The sequence below is a fragment of the Candoia aspera genome, chromosome 3, assembly GCF_035149785.1.
Source record: "Candoia aspera isolate rCanAsp1 chromosome 3, rCanAsp1.hap2, whole genome shotgun sequence".
NCBI lineage: Eukaryota > Metazoa > Chordata > Lepidosauria > Squamata > Boidae > Candoia > Candoia aspera.
In genome coordinates, this window is record NC_086155.1 from 170,495,965 (window position 1) to 170,517,810 (window position 21,846).

Here is a 21,846-nt window from a genome sequence, read left to right on the forward strand (position 1 = left end):
CAGATTTAACAATTATTACCGCCAGTTTAATAGGGACGCGGTGGCGCTGCGGGTTAAACCGCTGAGCTGCCGATCGGAAGGTCGGCGGTTCGAAACCGCGCGGCGGGGTGAGCTCCCGTTGCTCGTCCCAGCTCCTGCTCACCTAGCAGTTCGAAAACATGCAAATGTGAGTAGATCAATAGGTACCGCTTCGGCGGGAAGGTAACGGCGTTCCGTGTCGTCATGCTGGCCACATGACCCGGAAGTGTCTATGACAACGCCGGCTCCAAGGCTTTGAAACGGAGATGAGCACCGCCCCCTAGAGTCGGACACGACTGGACTTTACGTCGAGGGAAACCTTTACCTTTACCTTTACCGCCAGTTTATCCAGGGGTTCGCTGAAATTGCCTTGCCCCTTACTGATTTAATACGTACCAAGGGTTGGGAGACACACGCAAGGTGAAGAACCCGGGGGCGGTGCTCAATTGGACACCTAAATGCCAGGCAGCTTTCGAAAAACTTAAAATCCTTTTCACTGCTGAACCCATTTTGCAGCACCCCGATCCCACCCGACCCTTTGTGGTTCAAGTAGATGCTTCTGATTTTTCAGTTGGGGCGCTTTTGCTGCAAAAAGATTCTGACAGTCACTTGAAGCCTTGTGCTTATTTGTCCAGGAAGTTCTCTGAGACCGAACGGCGGTGGCATGTTTGGGAGAAGGAGGCTTTTGCAGGTAAGGCAGCTTTAGAAGCATGGCGGCACCTCTTAGAGGGGGCTAAATGTCCTTTTGAAGTTTGGACTGACCATAAAAATTTAGAAGCGCTCCACACACCCCGGAGACTCAGTCCTAAACAGGTTCGCTGGGCTCAATTTTTTAGTCGTTTCGATATCCAGCTGAAGTTTATTCTGGGTAAGAAAAAGTTCCTTGCTGATGCTCTCTCACGGTTACCCCAAGATTCTGGCCACGCGACTGAGATCGTGGGTATTGTGTGGACGGAGCCACAGCTGGGTCTGCAGGCTGTAACTCGGAGCCAAGCCTGGGTGCAGCTGCCTCCGACCCCAGTTGCGCTGGCAGGGAGGAGGACGCAGATTCCCTCTCAATTGCAACAATAGTTTCTCCAGACACTGAAATCTGATACTTGGTTGCAGGCAAACAGAGACAATGTTTCCTTTGACGGTGGTTTAGCTTGGAGGCAAAACTGCCTCTATGTGCCTGAACAGTTGCGGGCTGAAATCCTAACCCGTTCTCACGATGATAAGGTTGCTGAGCACTTTGGGTTTGTGAAAACATTGCACCTGGTTCGGTGCCAGTTTTGGTGGCCCACACTGAGGCACGATGTGAAAGACTATGTCGCTTCCTGCCCTGTGTGTGCCATGTCAAAATGAAAAGGGGGTAAAAAGCAGGGGCTCCTGCAGCCAGTGGCAAGCCCATCATGCCCTTGGGAGGAGATTTCTATAGATTTTATTGTTGACCTTCCTCCCAGCCAGAAGAAGACAGTAATTTGGGTAGTCAAGGATTACTTTTCCAAGCAAGCTCATTTCATTCCATGTGCTTCTATTCCTTCTACCCCACAATTGGCACGTCTTTTTCTAATACACATCTACCGCCTCCATGGTAGCCCCTCCCGTTTGGTCACGGACCACACAGTTCACCTCCCAATTTTGGAAATCATTTTTGAAATTGATTGGCACCAAGCAGGCATTGTCCACTGCTTCGCATCCTGAGACTGACGGATCTACGGAGGTTTTAAATTCGACCCTTGAACAATTTTTAAGGGCATTTATAAACTACCAGCAGGACAATTGGGTTGATTTGCTCCCTTTTGCTGAGGTGGCTTACAACAATGCGGTCCATCAGAGCACGGGGCACACCCCTTTTCGTGTCGTTTCTGGGCAGGACTTCGTGCCCATTCCTGAGTTGCCACAACCTCCTACCCAGCCCTGTTCTGCTTCTGATTGGGCTGTTCAACTGGCTGATTCATGGCCGGTGATTCAGCAGGCTTTGGCTGATGCCCAGTCTGCTTACAAATTGCACGCGGACAAGCGAAGGGTGTTCAGCCTGATTTTAAAGTTGGTGATCAGGTGTATCTTTCCACCAAGTTCATAAAGTCCCCACAGCCATCACTAAAGTTAGCCCCGAAATTTATTGGCCCTTTCCCCATTGTTGGCATTGTAAATCCGATCACTTTTAAATTGGATTTGCCTCGCAATCTGAAACGTTTGCATCCTGTTTTTCATTGCAGCTTGCTCAAGCCTGTCAGCCACTCTTCCCATTGGCATGCCCAGCCTCCCCCCCCCCCCGCTCCAATCAGAAGCATTTTGAGGTGAAGGACGTCCTTGATTCCCGTAGGCTTCATGGCACCCTTCAGTACCTTATCCGCTGGAAGCACTTCACACACCCTGAGTGGGTGTCTGCTCGCAACGTTAACGCTCCTGCTTTGGTTAGGCACTTTCATTTAGCTTACCCTTTGAAACCTGCTCCTTGATGTTGTGACTTTGTTTTGGGGGGGTGGTATGTCATGTTCACCGTTTCAATGTGCATTGTACATCGTAACGTTTTGCATGTCAAGTTGCTGATGCGTGGTCTGTTTGGAAGGGGCTGTGCGGACTCCTTCTGCTGGGTTTGTTATCTGTATTCAGTGGAATGGAATGTGTTTGGGTTATCCAAGGTGTTCAAGGTTTTCTTCCCAGGAGATCAGCAGAACTCGTTACCAGCACCTGGGGTGGGGAATTTGAAACAGTTGGGTGAGGGGAGGGATTACGTTTGCACCGAGGGTTTTTAGTTTGTATTTGGCACGCTTTTGCTCATTCTCAGCTTTCTTTGTATTTGCATGCTATTCTTTAATAAACCAGATATTATTAAGCTCCTGCTTGTGCGTCTGAGTATATTAGGATAGGCAATCATTACAGATACTATAGCAGTCTGCATAAAATAAACATTGGGAACCATTGTCCTGGCCCTCCATGTTTTAGTATGTTCAATTCTTCTGGTCATTTTGTAGTCCCATTGCATTATATTATTAAAGATTCATTATTTTCCATCATACGTTTCTTTGTGTATGTAAATTCATTCTAGGTCGTTTTTTTTTAATTTGTTTAGAAACAGTTTGAGGTTTTGGATGTGACTGGACAGAAATCTGAACACATTATGAGTGAGAGATAATAGTAAGAGTTTTCTAGGACCTCGATGCCTAAAATATTCTGGTTGTAGTTTACAACATACTTATTAGATACCTGTATAATCTGTAAATTACTCAGGCAACTAAAAGAATCATTTTCAGTTTATTTCACTTAGCCATTTAAAAATTGATGTGGACTTTGGAATGATTTTAACTCCAGTAGTTTACATTCTCAGTTAATCTGTCAGTCTAGCTGTGTGACACAGAATCCCGATTTTCTATATTTTATTTTGTGTTCTTTCAAACATAAAACTATATACCAAAATACATCTACAGTATCTGCCTTCAGTGAGAAAGTAGCTAATACTAATGAAACACTGTGGTACCCCCCAAGCTACAGTAAGCATTATTCTCCTTTTAAATATATCATTTATTATAGCACTTTATTTTATTGGATTAATTATATTATATAATACTAATATGAGGGACGCGGTGGCGCTGCGGGTTAAACCGCTGAGCTGTCGATCGGAAGGTCGGCGGTTCGAAACCGCGCGGCGGGGTGAGCTCCCGTTGTTAATCCCAGCTCCTGCTCACCTAGCAGTTCGAAAACATGCAAATGTAAGTAGATCAATAGGTACCGCTTCGGCGGGAAGGTAACGGCGTTCCGTGTCATCATGCTGGCCACATGACCCGGAAGTGTCTATGACAACGCCGGCTCCGAGGCTTAGAAACGGAGATGAGCACCGCCCCCTAGAGTCGGACTCGACTGGACTTTACGTCAAGGGAAACCTTTACCTTTACTATAATACTAATATAATAATAAAATAATCCCTTAACCATTACCTTGCAGAGTGAAAGTTTCAATTTTTTAAAATTACTCTTCTATATTTAATCAAAAAATTGCAAAGGAAAGACAATGGAAATTCAAACACAAAAATAAAGCATGATGTAATATGGGAACCAAGCTAGACTATTGACTGTCAGTTTGGACAAAATGAAGTATGGCTTTCCAAAGGAGAAAAAAAAGGGAAGAGATTGCTGAAGTGATGGTGCATCAGGGGGAGGTCCCTGAATTTCCAGTTCAAGAATTTATGTTGCTCTATTTGAATAACTGAGGGAGACGAGGTAAGAGTTCTACATAACATTAGTAAATATCTAACCGTTGGATTATTATATCCATCCGTGTTTTGAGGTAGTCCTTGAACATCCGGCAGTAATGTCTGACAGGAAAGGATAGCATTATACTGTAGACTGGATTTTCTATAAAGAATTATATAGTATCCATCAGATTTATTTATATGCCAAAGAGCTAGCCCTAAAATTTGGCTGAATAAAGCAGGTGCCCTACGGAGAATATTTTGTTTTGTTGCATTAAAACCAGGAGAAAAGAGAGATGTTTGTTTGACTTTCTGATTCATATATCAGAAATAACTTGGTTGTCCTTTAACAATTATACTTTGACTCTGATAGATAGGTACTATATGCTGCTTCATTTCAGGTAGCAAAATGTTTAAGGACTGTCATGAACTAACATTAAAATTAAGATGCCACTTAACATGAAAAAAGGTTAATCAATAAAAATAATCACCACCTCAAAAATCAACTTTTTATTTTTTTATTGGACAATTTATATACTGGCAGCTTCAAAGACTCCAGGCAGTTTATAATTACTATCAATTATAATAAAACATCAACATAATAAAACAATCCCCAACATAAACATCACAGTTGCAACAAAATCCTACAATTAAAGAAAATATCCTTTAACAATTTTAATTATTTTAAAATCATTTTAATTTAACAAATATTTCCTCAAGTTACTGTCGTGACCTGGGCTCAGGCCCCTTTTATCTGAACATTGCCTTGGTAGTAGCTCTTCCTCCTATCCTTCAAGGTCATTCCCTCTTCCCTCTACAACGGCCTACCTTCTTGCCAGAAAATTTCCCAATAATCCTTAGAAGGTCAAATTATTCCATCAGGCACATGGGGCAAGCCTTTCTAACCAGTCCTCCACCCTTGAAGAGGTCAAGTGTGGCATCAGTTGACACATGAACCAGATAACGACCCAACTATGGCAAAGTATTAATGGCAATGTCCTCCATCTTCAGATTATGTCTCACCTGATTCAAAGAAAAGACAATGTCTAATGTGTAACTGCTTATATACATTGAGTCCAAGATCACTTGGGTTACTACAGAGGCTGTGAAACTCCAAGCCTATATGAAGTGTACACCCAAGGCATGGAGAATGAAGTCCTTCAGCCTGGAAGACTTCAAAACCAGCTGAACTATGAGATACAGGAACTCATTTAGATAAATGTATATATAATACATATTACATAATATAGAGTTACAATAAGGAGAAGGCTGTAATTGTTACATAATATATTTATTGCAATTATTCATTTTTCTTGCTATGAAATCGTTCCAACAGACCTCTTGTTATGCTTGCTGGTTGTTTCTGGTGTTTGTGTATTAACATCCGTAAAGCATTTTGTGCCTATTAGAAGAAGAAATACCCATGTAAAGTTCTCTGATTCCTGAAGGCTTTTGCTTATTGAGCCTAATTATATAATGATTCTCACATATAGATCAGTTTACCTTTTCCACCAGCTCTTCAGCAGTTATATTTGGATCATATGGTATGGGCTGTCCAACATGTGTACGCCATTTCACTGGAAACCCACCATACAGAAAAACTAATGGCCATCGAATATATTCATATAAGTTTTTCAGTAGTCCTATATGATGAGAAAATTAGGTAGCATATTAAATATATGAGACAGTTTACAAGTTTAGGTAGAGTGCATTCTGAAGTGAAATTATATGGTTTTATGGTTTTATGGTTTTATTTTCTTTTATGGTTTATACTTTGTTAAAAGTAACCTTATTATATCACTGATGACACCAATTAAAACGGTATCTGTGTCGTTCTACTTCAAACAAAAGACCCTTACAACAAATGTCTAATAAAAATCACACAGTTTTTGCTAGACATGTTCAAGGGGCATTTTCTAATGTTTAGTTACGCTCTAATAAGAATGATGATTGAAAATTGAGTATGTTCAACATGCAATATACCTGCATGGATAAAATAATTTATTTCTGTTTTTATTATTCTTTTCAACTGGAATATTGGAAAGAAATATATGGCAACTCAGGACTATCTCTCTATCATCAAATTAATGCTGAAAATGGAACAGAGCAGAACCAAATTTAGTATGATAGAATAAGCTAGCAAAAGAAAGAATTCTAAAATGGGTTAGACCTGGTCAGGCTCAGATCCTGCCCATTTTCTGGGAGAAAAAGATTCATAAAAAATTCCACCAGTGCAGGAGATAGGCAGTTGAGTGGCACCCTGGAATGCTGTTCACAGCTCCATTCTAAACCTCCCTACTTCTTCTCTCCTGATCACATGACCCAGGGTGGAATGTATGCGCCCTGTTCCATGCTTCACAGTAGACACATAAAAACAAAATCCTTGCACAAGAGGAGAGCAGAAACAGGCACATTCACAACAGCACCCACCTTGATTAGGCACTCACTTATACACACAGACACAGATACATTTAAACAGGCAATATATACGGACCCACCCTAAATTAGATCTTCACTCACACACACACGGAGGCAACATATGCACCCAACATGATCAAAGTCACACAGATACACACCATGTTACTTTACTACACAGATAACAGTGGTGGCCACTGTTGGTAAAGAATTAGAAAAAATTCCAGAGGCTACTGTATGTTCTGCATGTTTTCCCTGCCTTTCTTAGTGAGCATACAATATCTCAAATCATAAGCTACTTAAAATATGGGTTCTCAGGTCTGCAGACAATACAAATAGCAGCACAATCTAGAAGGTTGCAGCTTTCCAGTAAAATGACCTACATGCAGAAAAACAAATATTGGTTAAGTGAAATAAAATCAGATATATTATGAATATGCACATTGGTAAAACTTCGTTCAGTGGAAAATTCCATCACTCTACAAAATCACTGTGTTGGAACAAAATCTTCCATACTATTTGCTCTATAGTATGTTTCAGAATATTTAGGTATACTGACATAAATCAGTTTATTTTTTTAAATGGTACATTATAACTTTGGAAAATATATAGTATATGATCTTACTTATTCTTCCAAGTGTTCTGTACCCCTCACGACTATTCTCTGTAAACATTGGGATTATGGGCTGAGGAAAAGAAAGGCAAGGAAGCAAATATTAACTTTGTTTATTTAAAATATTTCATTTAAGTAATTGGCAATTTGAAGAACATGTGCTTTGATTATAAATATATGGCCTGTTCATAATTACTGTAGCAATTTCCTCATGATTTTCTTTATTTATAAAGTTATTAGGTATATATTTCATCTTCCTGCCAGGAACCTAAAGTGGCATATACAGAATTCCCTCCTCGGATTCTCTATATAAAAACAAGCCTATAAGGTAGAATTGATGAAAGATAATAATTGACCCAAAGCCACCTCATGGCTTTCCATAGTTGATGGTGGTCTTGAACTTGGAACCTCCCAGTCATAATTTACCACCTTCCCAAATATTTGTGTATTAGAATTATATGGGATGAGCAAATAGAATTGGGTAATAATGCATGAGAAAGGTATATTCACCTTGTATGTGAAATGTCACCTTCTGTGAGATAGGCAGCCATATAAATGTGAGCAATAAATAAAAAATAAATATTCTATCTGATATTTATTTATTAATTTGATATTAATTCGATTTAGGTGCCACCTGACTCCAGGGGGAGTCAGGGAGGTTCACAATATAGAAAAAACCTAAATAACAAATATATAATTGAAATAGAAAACATTAAATAAGATGGTGAATCTGGCCAACAGCACAAAACATATATCAACCACTCTAGCCCAGCACCAAGAAGAGCCAGATATTAAGGCCCTCTGGAATGCCATCCAAGGGGAAGCCACCCAGATATCAGAGAGAACCTCATTCCAGAGGGCAGGTGCATGACAGAGATGTTACAATATCAACACTGCATAACTGATGTAGAAAATACCAAATACCATTCTCAACCTCGGCAACTTTAAGCTGTATGGACTTCAACTCCCAGAATTCCCCAGCCAGCATGCTGATATAGAGGAGTGCCACTTTGGTGTTGTAAGAATGATCTCATAAAGACTCATTTAGCCAAAGAGATTTAAAAACTTCCAAACTCAGAAGCTGTAAACAGATTTTACTAAGATAGTTAAGCAACAGTGCAGGAACAACTGTCATGGAATTAATAAAAATGGAATCTGACAGATGTTGTGGAAGATATAGTGTGATTTCTCCATGTATTTGGTAGGACTTACCACTCTGGCTTCTATGGCAACTTTTGCAAAACCTGTGCGTTTACCCCATATAGTTTTATAGGTTTCATCACTAAAGATGGCCTCTCGTGTTCCCCCAGGTGCAAGAGCCACCCATTCACCATTTTTCAGAGCACTAAGACATTCTTCCTTTGTACCAGTTATCATTTTCAGATTCCTGAAAAGCAGTCTTAAACCTGTAAGAGAGCAATAATATAGTACATTAATTAAAGAAATAGTGGCAATACTAATTACTTTATCAATTTCCTTATTTAAGAACTAAAAAATAATGCTCCGTATGTTGAAGCAAAGATAATAGTAATACTAAAACAGGATAAACACTTATCCAAAAAAGAATCCCATAAACCTAAATCCCTTTTAAACCAGGAATTAAGGAAAAAGAAAAAAAGACAGCTTGATGGAAGCATTAATGGCTTCAGCTGATCTGAAAAAGCTAAACAAGGTTGGACATGGTTAGTACTTGGATGGGAGGCTCACAAATCAAAAAGCCCTTTCATACTGTTGTCACAGAAAAGTTACAGGGTCATGTCCATGGGTCACTAGGAATGAAACTCAACTGGAAACTTTTTTGAGAGCAAAAATTGAACCATGTAATAAGAAAGTATATTTTTGAAAGCTTATAACTTTTCATGGAAAATATGAAAACTTTTAAATATAATTCATGAAATGAGAACAATAGAACACTATGTAGATTATTATTTCTTGATAACAAAAACGGGTTTAACCATCTAGAATGGGATTGTTGTTTTTTTTAATCAGGTTTTGGACACATCTGTCTTTGGAAAATAAACCAAAATGAGAACTGTTTGGAGAAAAAGGAGAATAAGAGGTATTTGTAGTTGGTATGTTTACAGATAATATAGTGTTACTTATAATGAGCTGAGAAAGTTAGAAGAATTTGAGCTCATTTCTGAAAATGACATTCTTAGATAAAGAAATATAGGATGGTATTATGGTGTTTTCTTCATTTCTGAAATAAAACCATCAGCAGTACCAATTTCTTTTCTGAACTTTGTCAATGATTGTCAACATCTCTTAATTGGTAAGTAAATAAAGAAAACAAATAATCTAGTCAGCATTTATTTATTTATCTATCATATTTTTTATCACTGCCCATTTCCCCTACAAGGGGGGACCCTGGGCAGTTAAACATTAAGGCAATATTACCAAAAAAAGTTACAAGAATTGTTTTATTTCAAATTGAATTATTTTTATTTTGAACAATAAAGCATTTATCCTGTTATTCTATTATTTATTCATTAATAAACTGCAACTAACAACAATATTATATTGCAGTTTCTGATATAGCATGATCTATTTTGCTAGACTGCATTTTAAAATGACCTTGGTAGATGTGCAGATTTAGAGAAGGTGCTGACAAGAAAGTAAAATTCTTCAGTTGTGGTATTCTGTTGTGAAATTCTTCCCTATAAATTTCAAACCACTATGCTATAGAAAAGTGTAAATAAATAAAATATAGTAATAGATAGTGCTGGTAGGGACAGGTGACTAAGAGGTGACTTCTCTCTTAATACTGGCCTACGCACACTGAAAGTCTTCCAAAAGAGATGGCTTCAGTGAACATGCCTGAAGCACCATATCTGAGGGCAGTTCCTTAGTTCTCAGGGAGAAGGTTGAGAGGAACTTTCTCCCTCAGCATTGGCCTCAGAGTAATTTGAAGCCACCCAAATTGCTTCATCAAGGCAAATTGGATGCCCTCTTTCTTTCAAGAAAACAAAGCAAATCATCTTCATAGCCTCATGTGCTGTCTTTGGGTGCTTTATTTTATTTCCATACTGCTTATCCTCCTGAAGTTGCTCAGAGCAATGTACAAGAAGAATAGAAAACAATATTAAAGCCCCCATGATAAACTAGAAAATACAAATACAACTTAAAAGAAAGGGAAAAAAAATAAATTAAAGACAGTCCAAAGCAGCTGTTGCCCTGTGTATGCCTGGGTAAGCAGGTATTTCTTCAGTTTCTGTAAAACAGGGCAACCTGGGGTTAGTCATACTTCTGTCAAAGGGAACTCCATAAATCGGGCACTACCACCAAGAAAATATATCTGTGAGACAAACCTCCAACAGTCATTCAAGTTTATACTGAACCCCAGATACTCTCAGCCTGAGCTACCTCACATGAGTTTGAGAATAAAATGAGGCAGGAGAAGGACAATATATGCCATCACCAGCTGCTCTGACATTAGATGGGCTATATATCTTATAAATGCAATGACACAAATAAAATATATGTCACCTGGCAACTTAAAGACAAAACGATCAACCACGGTGTGACAACACAGTTTGTTCTTCAGGAAAAAGATTCTTGCTAAAAATAAAATGTAATCTATAGGAAGTGCAGCATGATAATAAATAATAAGGCATGGTCCATCTGGTAGATTTTCTATTCCATGTATTTCATAACCTGTTTTTAATACAAAACAGAATACTGTCATTCATACAGTAACTGAAGGCATCATAAGACTTTATTATACAAAGAGGTTTCAAGGTCTCCACAGATCATGGCTAGGCTTGATCTCTAAGCATTAGCTACTTCTAGATAGCTGTAGTCTCTAGTTCTATTAAAATAGCACAATATTATATTGTTTGATGGAATTATTAAGTGATGTACCTTGAATTTTATGGAGAACAGGGGCAGGAGCCTACTGCCTAAAAATACTTCCACTTGCCAAATAGCTATCTCTAATTAGCTTTACTGTTTTTATTTTTATTTTTTCATTAAAAACACATAAATAAATGGAAACCTGGCATCCTGCAAAGTCCTAGCCTCTAACAACAACTGTTACAGACAAGAACATCTTTGGCATTAGATAGACCCCATAAATATTCTTCAGAAATAAAAATAGCTGGTGATTGTGACTCCACTGATTTGTTTAGAAGTATATACAGCTGCCAGAAATATGGGGAAGATAAACTGAAATTGATAAGGCAGCTGCTGGAATGAAAGACAGCAGCCTCACCAAGTTGCTTTTTAGTGAATGGATATTTTCTAATTGACATATTTATCTTGGCAGCCATTTTACAAACAGACAAGCCCCTTTCAAGGTAGGTATTTTAATATTATGACTATGAAAACTACAGTATATCACAGTGCAGTATAACTGTGTATAATACAAATAATAATATATGTAACAATATGAGTGGTCCTCCCTTAGGCACAGAAGCCAGCTGGGTGACTTTGGGCCATTCATTCTCTTTCACCTGGATTGGTAAATTGAAAAAAAAAATCTGCCTACCAACACTGAACCAGTGTGGTATACTATGGTCCATAACCTTCAATGAAGAGGCATACATCCTTTAGTGGATTTATTGGGACTGATAGTAGTAATAGTAATAAGTATAAAGCAGTAATACTACCACTACTACTACTACTACTACTACTACTATTAATAATAATAATAATAATATAAATCAAAATAATGATATAAAACTATGGAACAATAGCTAAAACTAAAATAGCTAACACAATATATAAAATTACTGTATTACAAAAATCTAAAAATGAAATTATATTTAATATTAATATTGAAATAGAGTGGTAATATACTGTAGTTTAAAATAATGTGGTATATTGAAAGCAATACTAATGCAATTAATGGACTAAGATCTCCCAATACATATTTTGCTCTGGTGCAACAAACATGAATTTGTGCAAGTTTCAGTTTGTTCAAAGTGACAGAAAGGTAAGCTTCTCACAGAATTATTTTCTTATAAAAATCCATGTCCAGGTTCTGAACTGTATGGATAATACAGATACCTACTTTATAGTTTATAGATAAACTAGCCAGGACCTCATTATTCTCTTCCAATCAAAGAAAGAAAGAATCAGGACATCCAGACAAAGATCTCCTGAATAACATGTAATTAATACCAGATGTATGTTGTGCCAAATATTTTTTGAATGTAGTAATGACTATTATTTTGCTGAAGCAATGGTTCAGGAATGTAGAAACAAGTTAATGTAGTAGATCAGTTAAATTTAATGCTTTAAATACAGGTAGTGAACATTATCATAGATAGATTGTGGGACTTAAACCAGAATTTTTATCTGAACTCAAATTCCAGCTAGCCATTAAGCTAAGTTAATGGCCTAACAGTACTTCCTCAGCCTTCCTCAACTTAACACCTTCTAGATGTGAGGGTTTAAGACTCCTTGTCTTCACCAGTCAGAATGGCCATTGCTGAGAATTGTGGAAATTAAAAATCCATAAATCTGAATGATAACTGGGTTGGGATGGCTGGACTCTTTTACTATAATCTATCATAGAGAATATTACCAAGTAAAATAGTTTAGCAATAATATGTTGCCCTAAATTCCTTGGAGGAAGAGTATGACAGTGTTATGGATAAATATAGCAGTTTATAGCACACATCCTTATTTTACTTTACATCTATATTTTTTCATCTTTCTTTTTTTTCTGATTCAGCTATGTTTTGATACATCTTAATTTCCTTCATTTTTCAAACTTTTCATATAATCTGTGTATCTCTGTACCAATCATTCTTATTTCAGTTTTCATCTTTGCAGCAAACTGTGGAAGAAACAAGTAACAACAATGACAAATGAAAATGCAGTGCTTCCTCTTGTGATGTAAAGGTTGAAGCGTTAAAAAAACTTCCACGGGTAATCTTATCAGTTAGTATCAGGATAGAGGGGAAATTTCTTTATTTTAGGACTGGGGAGAGCAACCTACGCTCCCCAGGCCACACAAGGCTCCCAAGCAACACATTTGCAGTCCCTAAAAGCACCTAACATTTAAGCCGGTGATCTTCTGAATTCTCATGCTGTGGTTTTCAGCTTAAAAAGTGAAAACTAGAGTGGGGCTAGGAGGTCAAGTTCCTGGTCCCATCCTTGAACATCCCCATTCCACAAAACATAAAGCAATGTTTTTTAGTGACCATTTTTTTTTTGCCGTTCTAGTGACATTACCACATGATTGGAATGCCTTCTGTGCCTGCCAGCCAGATGGGAGGATGAGTTGTGGCACTCACTGTGTCTGAAAAATTTAGGCCAAAGCGCAGGGATCAGTACATGTTATCAGTCAACCTTCAATAACCTTGTATGTAGTTGTGACTTACTTCTGAGTAGATAAGAATGAGGTAAAATAAAATGTTGGGTATTCATATTTCAATGAATTTAAGAAAAGCCTGGTGCCAAATGTAAACCTCAGAAATAGGACCCTTTTTCCAGAACAAACAAACCCAGAAGAACAAACCTTTCTTACCATGCCATATTCTTCCAAAGGAGTCCCAGAGATATCCCAAAATAAAATAGTAGGTTTTATGGGGCTGTTCCTTAACTTTGCCAGACATCTCATAGGCCAGGACAATAAAAAGAGATAGGTAGATATAGAAGAAAAGCCAAAGAGGAACTGCCACTAATGCCAGTAATGGCCATAAGACTGCAGAAAGAAAGTAATTCTCCAAGCACACTGGGAGCCATTCTCCATATATGTATGCTGGACTTGTTGAGGAATTCATAAGTACCTGTGCAAAATGTGTCAGTATTGAATCCCTGCATGAGAGGAAAAAATGATAGAACAATATAAGATTAGTGACGTATGGAGCTGGAACAAAGCTTGCAATACAATCCTTAGCAACATTGGGGCATTTGTTGTCCTCCCTCCCACAAAATGACACCAACTCTATGTGAGAATGTGTCATGAGTACTCATGGCGAGCAGGAGGGGGCCTCTGTCCAGGGGGGAGAACGCATGCGTAGTACTGAGGAATTAAGCAGCCATTCAAAGAGGCACAGATCAGACCCGCCTTAGCTTTTGGGGTTTATATGTCTGGGTTTTTCCCATGCTTCTTCAGTTTTTTAGGATTCTGTTTTATGTAGCAATAATAAACACTAGAGACCTACTCCTCATCTCAGCATGATTTCTGACTGTTAGGACATCATGATTGAAATCTTGGGAGTACAGATAGTCCTCAACTTACAACCACAATTGGGATCGGAAAACTCATCATTCAGTGGTGCAGTCGTGAAGTGAGGCATCACATGACCCTACCCAATTTTATGACCTTTTTTGCTGCAGTTGTTAAGCGAATCCTGCTCCCCCATTGCATTTGCTTGTCGGAAGCCGGCTGGGAAGGTCGGAAATGGTGATTATGTGACCCTGGGATGCTGCAACCATTGTACATACATGCTGGTTGCCAAGCACCCAAATTGCAATCATATGAAGGTGAGGACCGGCCATAAGTCACTTTTTCAGCACCGTCGTAACTTTGAACAGACGCTAAACAAATGGTCATAACTCAAGAATTACCTGTATGCAATTTCCTGCACAAGATCTCAATATGAGTTTATTAGAATTTCAAATTTTAGTTATCTTGCAAATTTTTAAGCAAATTGCCCCCTGCGGTGAGGTTGGCCCCCACCCTTCTGGCCTTTCACAAGAGCATTAAGACCTGGCTCTGCCAACTAGCATAGGGATCCAATAGTGGTAGGCAGCCCTGGGGATGGTTGGTGGCTTGAGGATGCTTTCTCTGTCTTTTAGCTTCTCACTTTTAACATTGTATATTTTATAATGGTTTTTATGACCTTTTATTTGTAAGCCACCCATAGACACTTATATAGTGAGATGGGCGGTATATAAATTTGGTTAATAAATAAATAAACAAATAAATAAATAAATTTGTAATTTTCCTCAATAAGAAAAGAACTCAACTTATTTTCCATACTGGCTTCCACATGAGTCAGAAACCAGATAAACTGAGCTCCATATAACTTCACATGAGCTTGCAGGGAAGCCAATGGCCATACATGCAATGGCTTTCCTCTTGTAATCACTTACGCTGAATGTGCAACTGCCTGCAGGAATTTGACATCATTTCTGTGATATGGGCACAGGAGAGCAGAGATTAGCTGCAGCACTGCAGCGCTGCAGTACTTTTGAGTTTGGCTTTTTTACAATGCAGTTCCAATGTGTAAGTCCAGAGTTAATCATGTTTCCTTCAAAGTCCTTGAACAGAGTGCCACCACACATTTTCCTGTATCCCCTTACAGTCTAATAGAGGAACTGACATCTTAGATTTTTTTTACATTTTTTTGTCCTGCCTTTATTATTTTTTAAAAATAACTCAAGGTGGGGAACATACTCCCTCCTCCTATTTTCCTCCTATTTAGTTATTTTTACACAACTAACACTCATCTTAAAGCAATAGATAACATTTAGCCCATAGGCCAACAGTTCTGCAATCCTCAAAGACTTTTTTCACATGCCGCATAATGTTACACTTCATTACCATCTCATCTCTCACTTTCCCCTAAAGAGCCAGAAATTGAACTTTTTCTCTTAGGAGAAGAATTACAGGAGAATAATTCTGTGTGCAGCATTATGGTACACTGGTTTTTAGCTTCAGAATGATCCTTAAAATGAAGTTCTTTTTTGCTTTTCACAGCACCATTGTTTGGAATTATGTTTTTATTTACATTTTTCTTCTAATTTTTTAAATAGGCTCACTGTTTGTTGTTAGTCTAAATTTTCAACTTTTCAGTTTATTCTATGAAGTTGGATATATTCAAAGGAAATGTTTATATTTATAAAACATCTCCACATATTCTGACCTTGATTGGAAACTTCAGGACTCATTTAGACAGAAAGCTACTGATCGTTTTAGACACTGAATGAAAATGGTATTAGCATTTATAGTACCATAATCAACAATTTCAGTACACTCAATCCCTGTTATCTGAAGAGGTTATGTTCTTGAAACCCACCATGAAAATGGAAACTGCTTATTGAAGCATGAGATCATGTGATCTATTATCAAAACCACGTGGAGACTTGTTAATACAACAAACACTCAAGAACAAGAATGCAGTTTCCCTTGGTGTAGTTCATGTTGATGATGAGGTAAGGCTCAGTTTTTCGCTACTACTCATGGCCTCGTGTAGCCACATTGAAACCCCGTTTGATGAAAAATGGCTTACACATTTATAGATGCGTATAAGCTAATCCATGGAAATAGAATGTGTAGATAACGAGGACTGAGCAATTTAATGTACCAAGCAATTGGTCATATAAGAAGGACTGAAAGTGTGGTGTATGCTAACTATTGCTTACAAAACAGATTCAATTTTCTTATACTAACTAAATATAAAAATATTCCATCTGACCACACAAATAATTAGTCCCTGGATTTGTAAAGACTGATGTCTGAGAAGTCCTGGCATTCTGAACAGGTGGGCCATTCTATAAAATCATTAATTCATACTCATAGATCAAGTTTTGAACTTTCTTGTTAATTACATATGCTACATTACATTGTACAATTGAAGAGCATTAAGCAATATGGACCTGAATATAAACAACTGAGTAGGAAAAAAACCAGGATAACACATGCAGAACTCTAAATCCATAAGTTCTGTGCATCAGGTATTTATTTGACTAGTCTATATTTATAAATCTTTAGTCAAGTACACAGCTGAATATGGATGTTTCATTAATTAACAATTAATTGTAGCTATAGTATTTGTTCATTAGTTCTGTAACGTTAAGATCAATATACTTTAAACTATGTAGCTGCAATCTGAATTATATGCTAGCAGGAACTGCTGCAGACAGAAGGTAGCATATTTTTTTTCATGCCAGCCCCATATATATGCTTATGTGGAGAAATAGTAATGCATGTAGCATCCTTCTTCCACACATCATTGACCCATATTGAGGTCAGAATAGGTAACAGATATATGTTCCTAACTCCATTGCTATTGTCAGATTTTAATAGCTTAGTTTCCTTAACTAAGTTGAATTAGGAATTTGAAACTAGAGATACAAAATTGCCCAATTAAATAAGTCACTGTTTATTGTGAAAACTGGTCAATCATTTCACCATTTTTGTGTAGATTATAGCTACCTCAATAATGCTTGTACAAAGCTATTTCAACCCACACTGAAAACATACTTGCAAATTATGTAATTTACTTTAAGAAAGAAAGCTCACAAGGTCACCTTTAAGTTTACAATCCTTTGCATAAAATTGTACCATTTTTATCAACTTTTGTAAAATGCAAGAGGGACAATACAAATTGAGTATATGTCTGTCTTTCATTAAGTACTGAGTAATTTTAGTTATATTTACTAGCTATACACTGGCTTTTGCTATGCCCTTCTAAGTATATATAGATTATGCTTTAAGAAGTTTAGCAATCTCATCACTTTGTTTCTTTAAGATTATTTAGTTAATCCTTTTGTTTATTAAAATCATATTATCTTAAACTGAACAATGGTTTCAGAACCTCAAAATAACAATTTAAAAGTGTTACCAAAATCTAGACAGGTGATTATTGTCCTCTTCTTTTTCACAGCCTTTTAAGTGGATTAAGTTGTAAGAGCTGACCCAGCTTTGAAAGCTTTTACTTGTTAATGAATACACAATTCTGTTCCTTCTTTTGTTCACCTGTCATATGTTGATAGGGTTCTGCTGACTGCATCTTTTGAGTTTGAAACTTCCTGGCTGTAGGCGTGGTTTACGTCTCTAATTGCAGTATCATCTAACAATCAAATTGCTTCCCTTGGCTGCAAGGAGATACTTACTATACATAGTCTCCCACCATTTCATGGACTTATTGCTTCTTTTGTGCTGGGAGTTTAGGTTCATTCTTCTTTGTACTGATCACCAACATTTCATGTAAGTTATGACGCATCATATACAGAGAAAGATTTACATACATACGGGATTTTCTATAAGCACCCTTGAACAGAGTGAATTTTGTAACTAATTTATTAGCAATTTCTGAATAAAATGTTCTGACTGTTTATTTGTTTCTACAAAATTCTCCTTCAGCAAAGGATCGTTACCTCGTCGTGGTGCTGGAGCTTGAGCACCTCAGTGATGCCATGAGCTAAACCGTGAAGGGCCACCCAAGACGGGAAGGTCAGGACAGAGAGGTCAGACTAAATGCGATCCCTGGGGAACGTAATGGCAACCCACCCCAGTATTCTGGCCGTGAAAACTGAATGGATCAGTACAACCAGAGATATGTCGGTATACCATGGGAAGATGAGACCCCCAGGTCGGAAGATGGTCAAAATGCTACTGGGGAGGAACAGAGGATGAACTCAACTAGCCCCAGACATGATGACGCAGCTAGCTCAAAGCCAAAAGGACGGCTAGCGGCCGACGGTGCTGGTGGTGAACGGCGAATCCGATGTTCTAAGGATCAACACACCATTGGAACCTGGAACATAAGATTTATGAGCCAGGGCAAATTGGATGTGGTTATTGGTGAGATGTCAAGATTAAGGATAGACATTCTGGGCGTCAGTGAACTGAAATGGACTGGAATGGGCCACTTCACATCAGATGACCACCAGATCTACTACTGTGGACAAGAGGACCACAGAAGAAATGGAGTAGCCTTCATAATTAATAGTAAAGTGGCTAAAGCAGTGCTTGGATACAATCCAAAAAACGATAGAATGATCTCAATTCGAATTCAGGGCAAGCCATCTAACATCACAGTGATCCAAATACACGCCCCAACCACAGATGCTGAAGCAGCTGAAGTAGAGCAGTTCTATGAGGATCTGCAGCACCTACTGGACAACACGCCTAAAAGAGACGTTATTTTCATCACAGGAGACTGGAATGCTAAGGTGGGCAGTCAAATGACACCTGGAATTACAGGTAAGCATGGCCTGGGAGAACAAAACGAAGCAGGACATAGGCTGATAGAATTTTCCCAAGACAACTCACTCTGCATAACAAACACTCTCTTCCAACAACCTAAGAGATGGCTTTGTACATGGACTTCACCAGATGGACAACACCGAAATCAGATTGACTACATCCTTTGCAGCTGGCAGGCATCTATACAGTCAGTAAAAACAAGACCTGGAGCTGACTGTAGTTCAGATCACGAACTTCTTATTGCACAATTTAGGATCAGACTACAGAGATTAGGGAAGACCCACAGATCAGCTAGATATGAGCTCACTAATATTCCTAAGGAATATGCAGTGGAGATGAAGAATAGATTTAAGGGACTGGACATAGCAGATTGGGTCCTGGAAGAACTCTGGACAGAAGTTCGCAACATTGTTCAGGAGGCGGCAACAAAATACATCCCAAAGAAAGAGAAAACCAAGAAGGCAAAATGGCTGTCTGCTGAGACACTAGAAGTAGCCCAAGAAAGAAGGAAAGCAAAAGGCAACAGTGATAGGGGGAGATATGCCCAATTAAATGCAAAATTCCAGAGGTTAGCCGAAGAGATAAGGAATTATTTTTAAACAAGCAATGTGCGGAAGTGGAAGAAGACAATAGAATAGGAAGGACAAGAGACCTCTTCCAGAAAATTAGAAACATCGGAGGTAAATTCCAGGCCAAAATGGGTATGATCAAAAACAAAGATGGCAAGGACCTAACAGAAGAAGAAGAGATCAAGAAAAGGTGGCAAGAATATACGGAAGACCTGTATAGAAGGATAACAATATCGGGGATAGCTTTGACGGTGTGGTCAGTGAGCTAGAGCCAGACATTCTGAAGAGTGAGGTTGAATGGGCCTTAAGAAGCATTGCTAATAAGGCAACAGGAGACGACGGCATCCCAGCTGAACTGTTCAAAATCTTGCAAGATGATGCTGTCAAGGTAATGCATGCTATACGCCAGCAAATTTGGAAAACACAAGAATGGCCATCCAATTGGAAAAAATCAACTTATATACCCATAGCAAAAAAGGGGAACACTAAAGAATGTTCAAACTATCGAACAGTGGCACTCATTTCACATGCCAGTAAGGTAATGCTCAAGATCCTGCAAGGTAGACCTCAGCAATTCATGGAGCGAGAATTGCCAGATGTACAAGCTTGGTTTAGCAAAGGCAGAGGAACTAGGGACCAAATTGCCAATATCCGCTGGATAATGGAAAAAGCCAGGGAGTTTCAGAAAAACATCTATTTCTGTTTTATTGACTATTCTAAAGCCTTTGACTGTGTGGACCATAACAAATTGTGGCAAGTTCTTAGCGGTATGGGGATACCAAGTCATCTTGTCTGCCTCCTGAAGAATCTGTATAATGACCAAGTAGCAACAGTAAGAACAGACCACGGAACAACGGACTGGTTTAAGATTGGGAAAGGAGTACGGCAGGGCTGTATACTCTCACCCTACCTATTCAACTTGTACGCAGAACACATCATGCAACAAGTTGGGCTTGAGGAATCCAAGGCTGGAGTTAAAATCCCTGGAAGAAACATTAACAATCTCAGATATGCAGATGATACCACTTTGATGGCTGAAAGCGAAGAGGAACTGAGGAGCCTTATGATGAAGGTGAAAGAAGAAAGTGCAAAAGCTGGCTTGCAGCTAAACCTCAAAAAAACCAAGATTATGGCAACCAGATTGATTGATAACTGGCAAATAGAGGGAGAAAATGTAGAAGCAGTGAAAGACTTTGTATTCCTAGGTGCGAAGATTACTGCAGATGCTGACTGCAGTCAGGAAATCAGAAGACCCTTAATCCTTGGGAGAAGAGCAATGACAAATCTCGATAAAATAGTTAAGAGCAGAGGCATCACACTGAAAACAAAGGTCCCCATAGTTAAAGAAATGGTGTTCCCCGTAGTAACATATGGCTGCGAGAACTGGACCATAAAGAAGGCTGAGCGAAGGAAGATCGATGCTTTTGAACAGTAGTGTTGGAGGAAAATTCTGAGAGTGCCTGGGACTGCAAGAATATCAAACCAGTCCATACTCCAGGAAATAAAGCCAGACTGCTCACTTGAGGGAATGATAGTAAAGGCAAAACTGAAATACTTCGGCCACATAATGAGAAGACAGGACACCCTGGAGAAGATGCTGATGCTAGGGAGAATGGAAGGCAAAAGGAAGAGGGGCTGACCAAGGACAAGATGGATAGGTGATATATTTTTGAGGTGATGGATTCGTCCTTCGGGGAGCTGGGGGTGTTGATGACCAACAGGAAGCTCTGGCGTGTGCTGGTCCATGAAGTCACAAAGAGTTGGAAGCGACTAAATGAATAAACAAAACAACAAATTTCTCAAACTCAGTTTAATGAACCATTTGGTGGAAAAGGGTACAGGATAAATGGAAATATCTGTTAACTTCCCATTTATGTAAATATAATGTACATCATTTGCACAATCATCGTATAGATGTAACTTACATCATTTGCATAAATTTACATCACTGTGCAAATTAAATAAATTATGTCAGTTTGGGCAAGACTAGTCCAAACTACAATTTTGTTGCTTCTGAAGTTCACTGAATGGAGATCTGAAAAATGAAGCTTGTACCATATATTAAAAAGTGTTCTAAATCTTTGTAAAAATATAAAATATATTTAAAATGTTTTATCAAAATTCAGATATATTTAAAAAATTTAAAATGTTGACCCTCTCAAGAGAT

The 21,846-nt window shown here is 38.4% G+C and overlaps 1 protein-coding gene and 1 long non-coding RNA gene across 2 annotated transcripts; both read right to left on the reverse strand.

Annotated features, from left to right (window-relative positions):
• Positions 1-4,737: 4,737 nt before the first annotated feature.
• LOC134494237 (DGAT1/2-independent enzyme synthesizing storage lipids-like) lies at positions 4,738-8,620 on the reverse strand. Its single transcript, XM_063299295.1, has 4 exons — positions 8,433-8,620; positions 7,233-7,293; positions 5,696-5,835; positions 4,738-5,594 (listed from the first exon to the last, which is right to left on the reverse strand). Exons 1-4 carry the CDS (start codon positions 8,595-8,597, stop codon positions 5,493-5,495), a joined length of 468 nt encoding a protein of 155 aa, XP_063155365.1. The 5' UTR covers positions 8,598-8,620; the 3' UTR covers positions 4,738-5,492.
• A 2,093-nt stretch (positions 8,621-10,713) lies between these two features.
• On the reverse strand, positions 10,714-17,818 carry LOC134494238 (uncharacterized). The gene is made up of 3 exons (XR_010067653.1): positions 17,744-17,818; positions 13,696-13,985; positions 10,714-10,874 (listed from the first exon to the last, which is right to left on the reverse strand). It is a non-coding gene; the product is annotated as an uncharacterized LOC134494238 (long non-coding RNA).
• Between the last annotated feature and the right edge of the window lie 4,028 nt (positions 17,819-21,846).

Bases quoted from the DNA above. Each gene is read 5' to 3' on its own strand.
- LOC134494237 (XM_063299295.1), bottom strand. From the start codon at position 8,597: ATGATAACTGGTACAAAGGAAGAATGTCTTAGTGCTCTGAAAAATGGT. The intron at 7,294-8,432 runs GTAAGTCCTACC...TCTTTTCCTCAG, and splicing joins TTGCCATAGAAGCCAGAGTG to CCCATAATCCCAATGTTTAC. The intron at 5,836-7,232 runs GTAAGATCATAT...CTCATCATATAG, and splicing joins CAGAACACTTGGAAGAATAA to GACTACTGAAAAACTTATAT.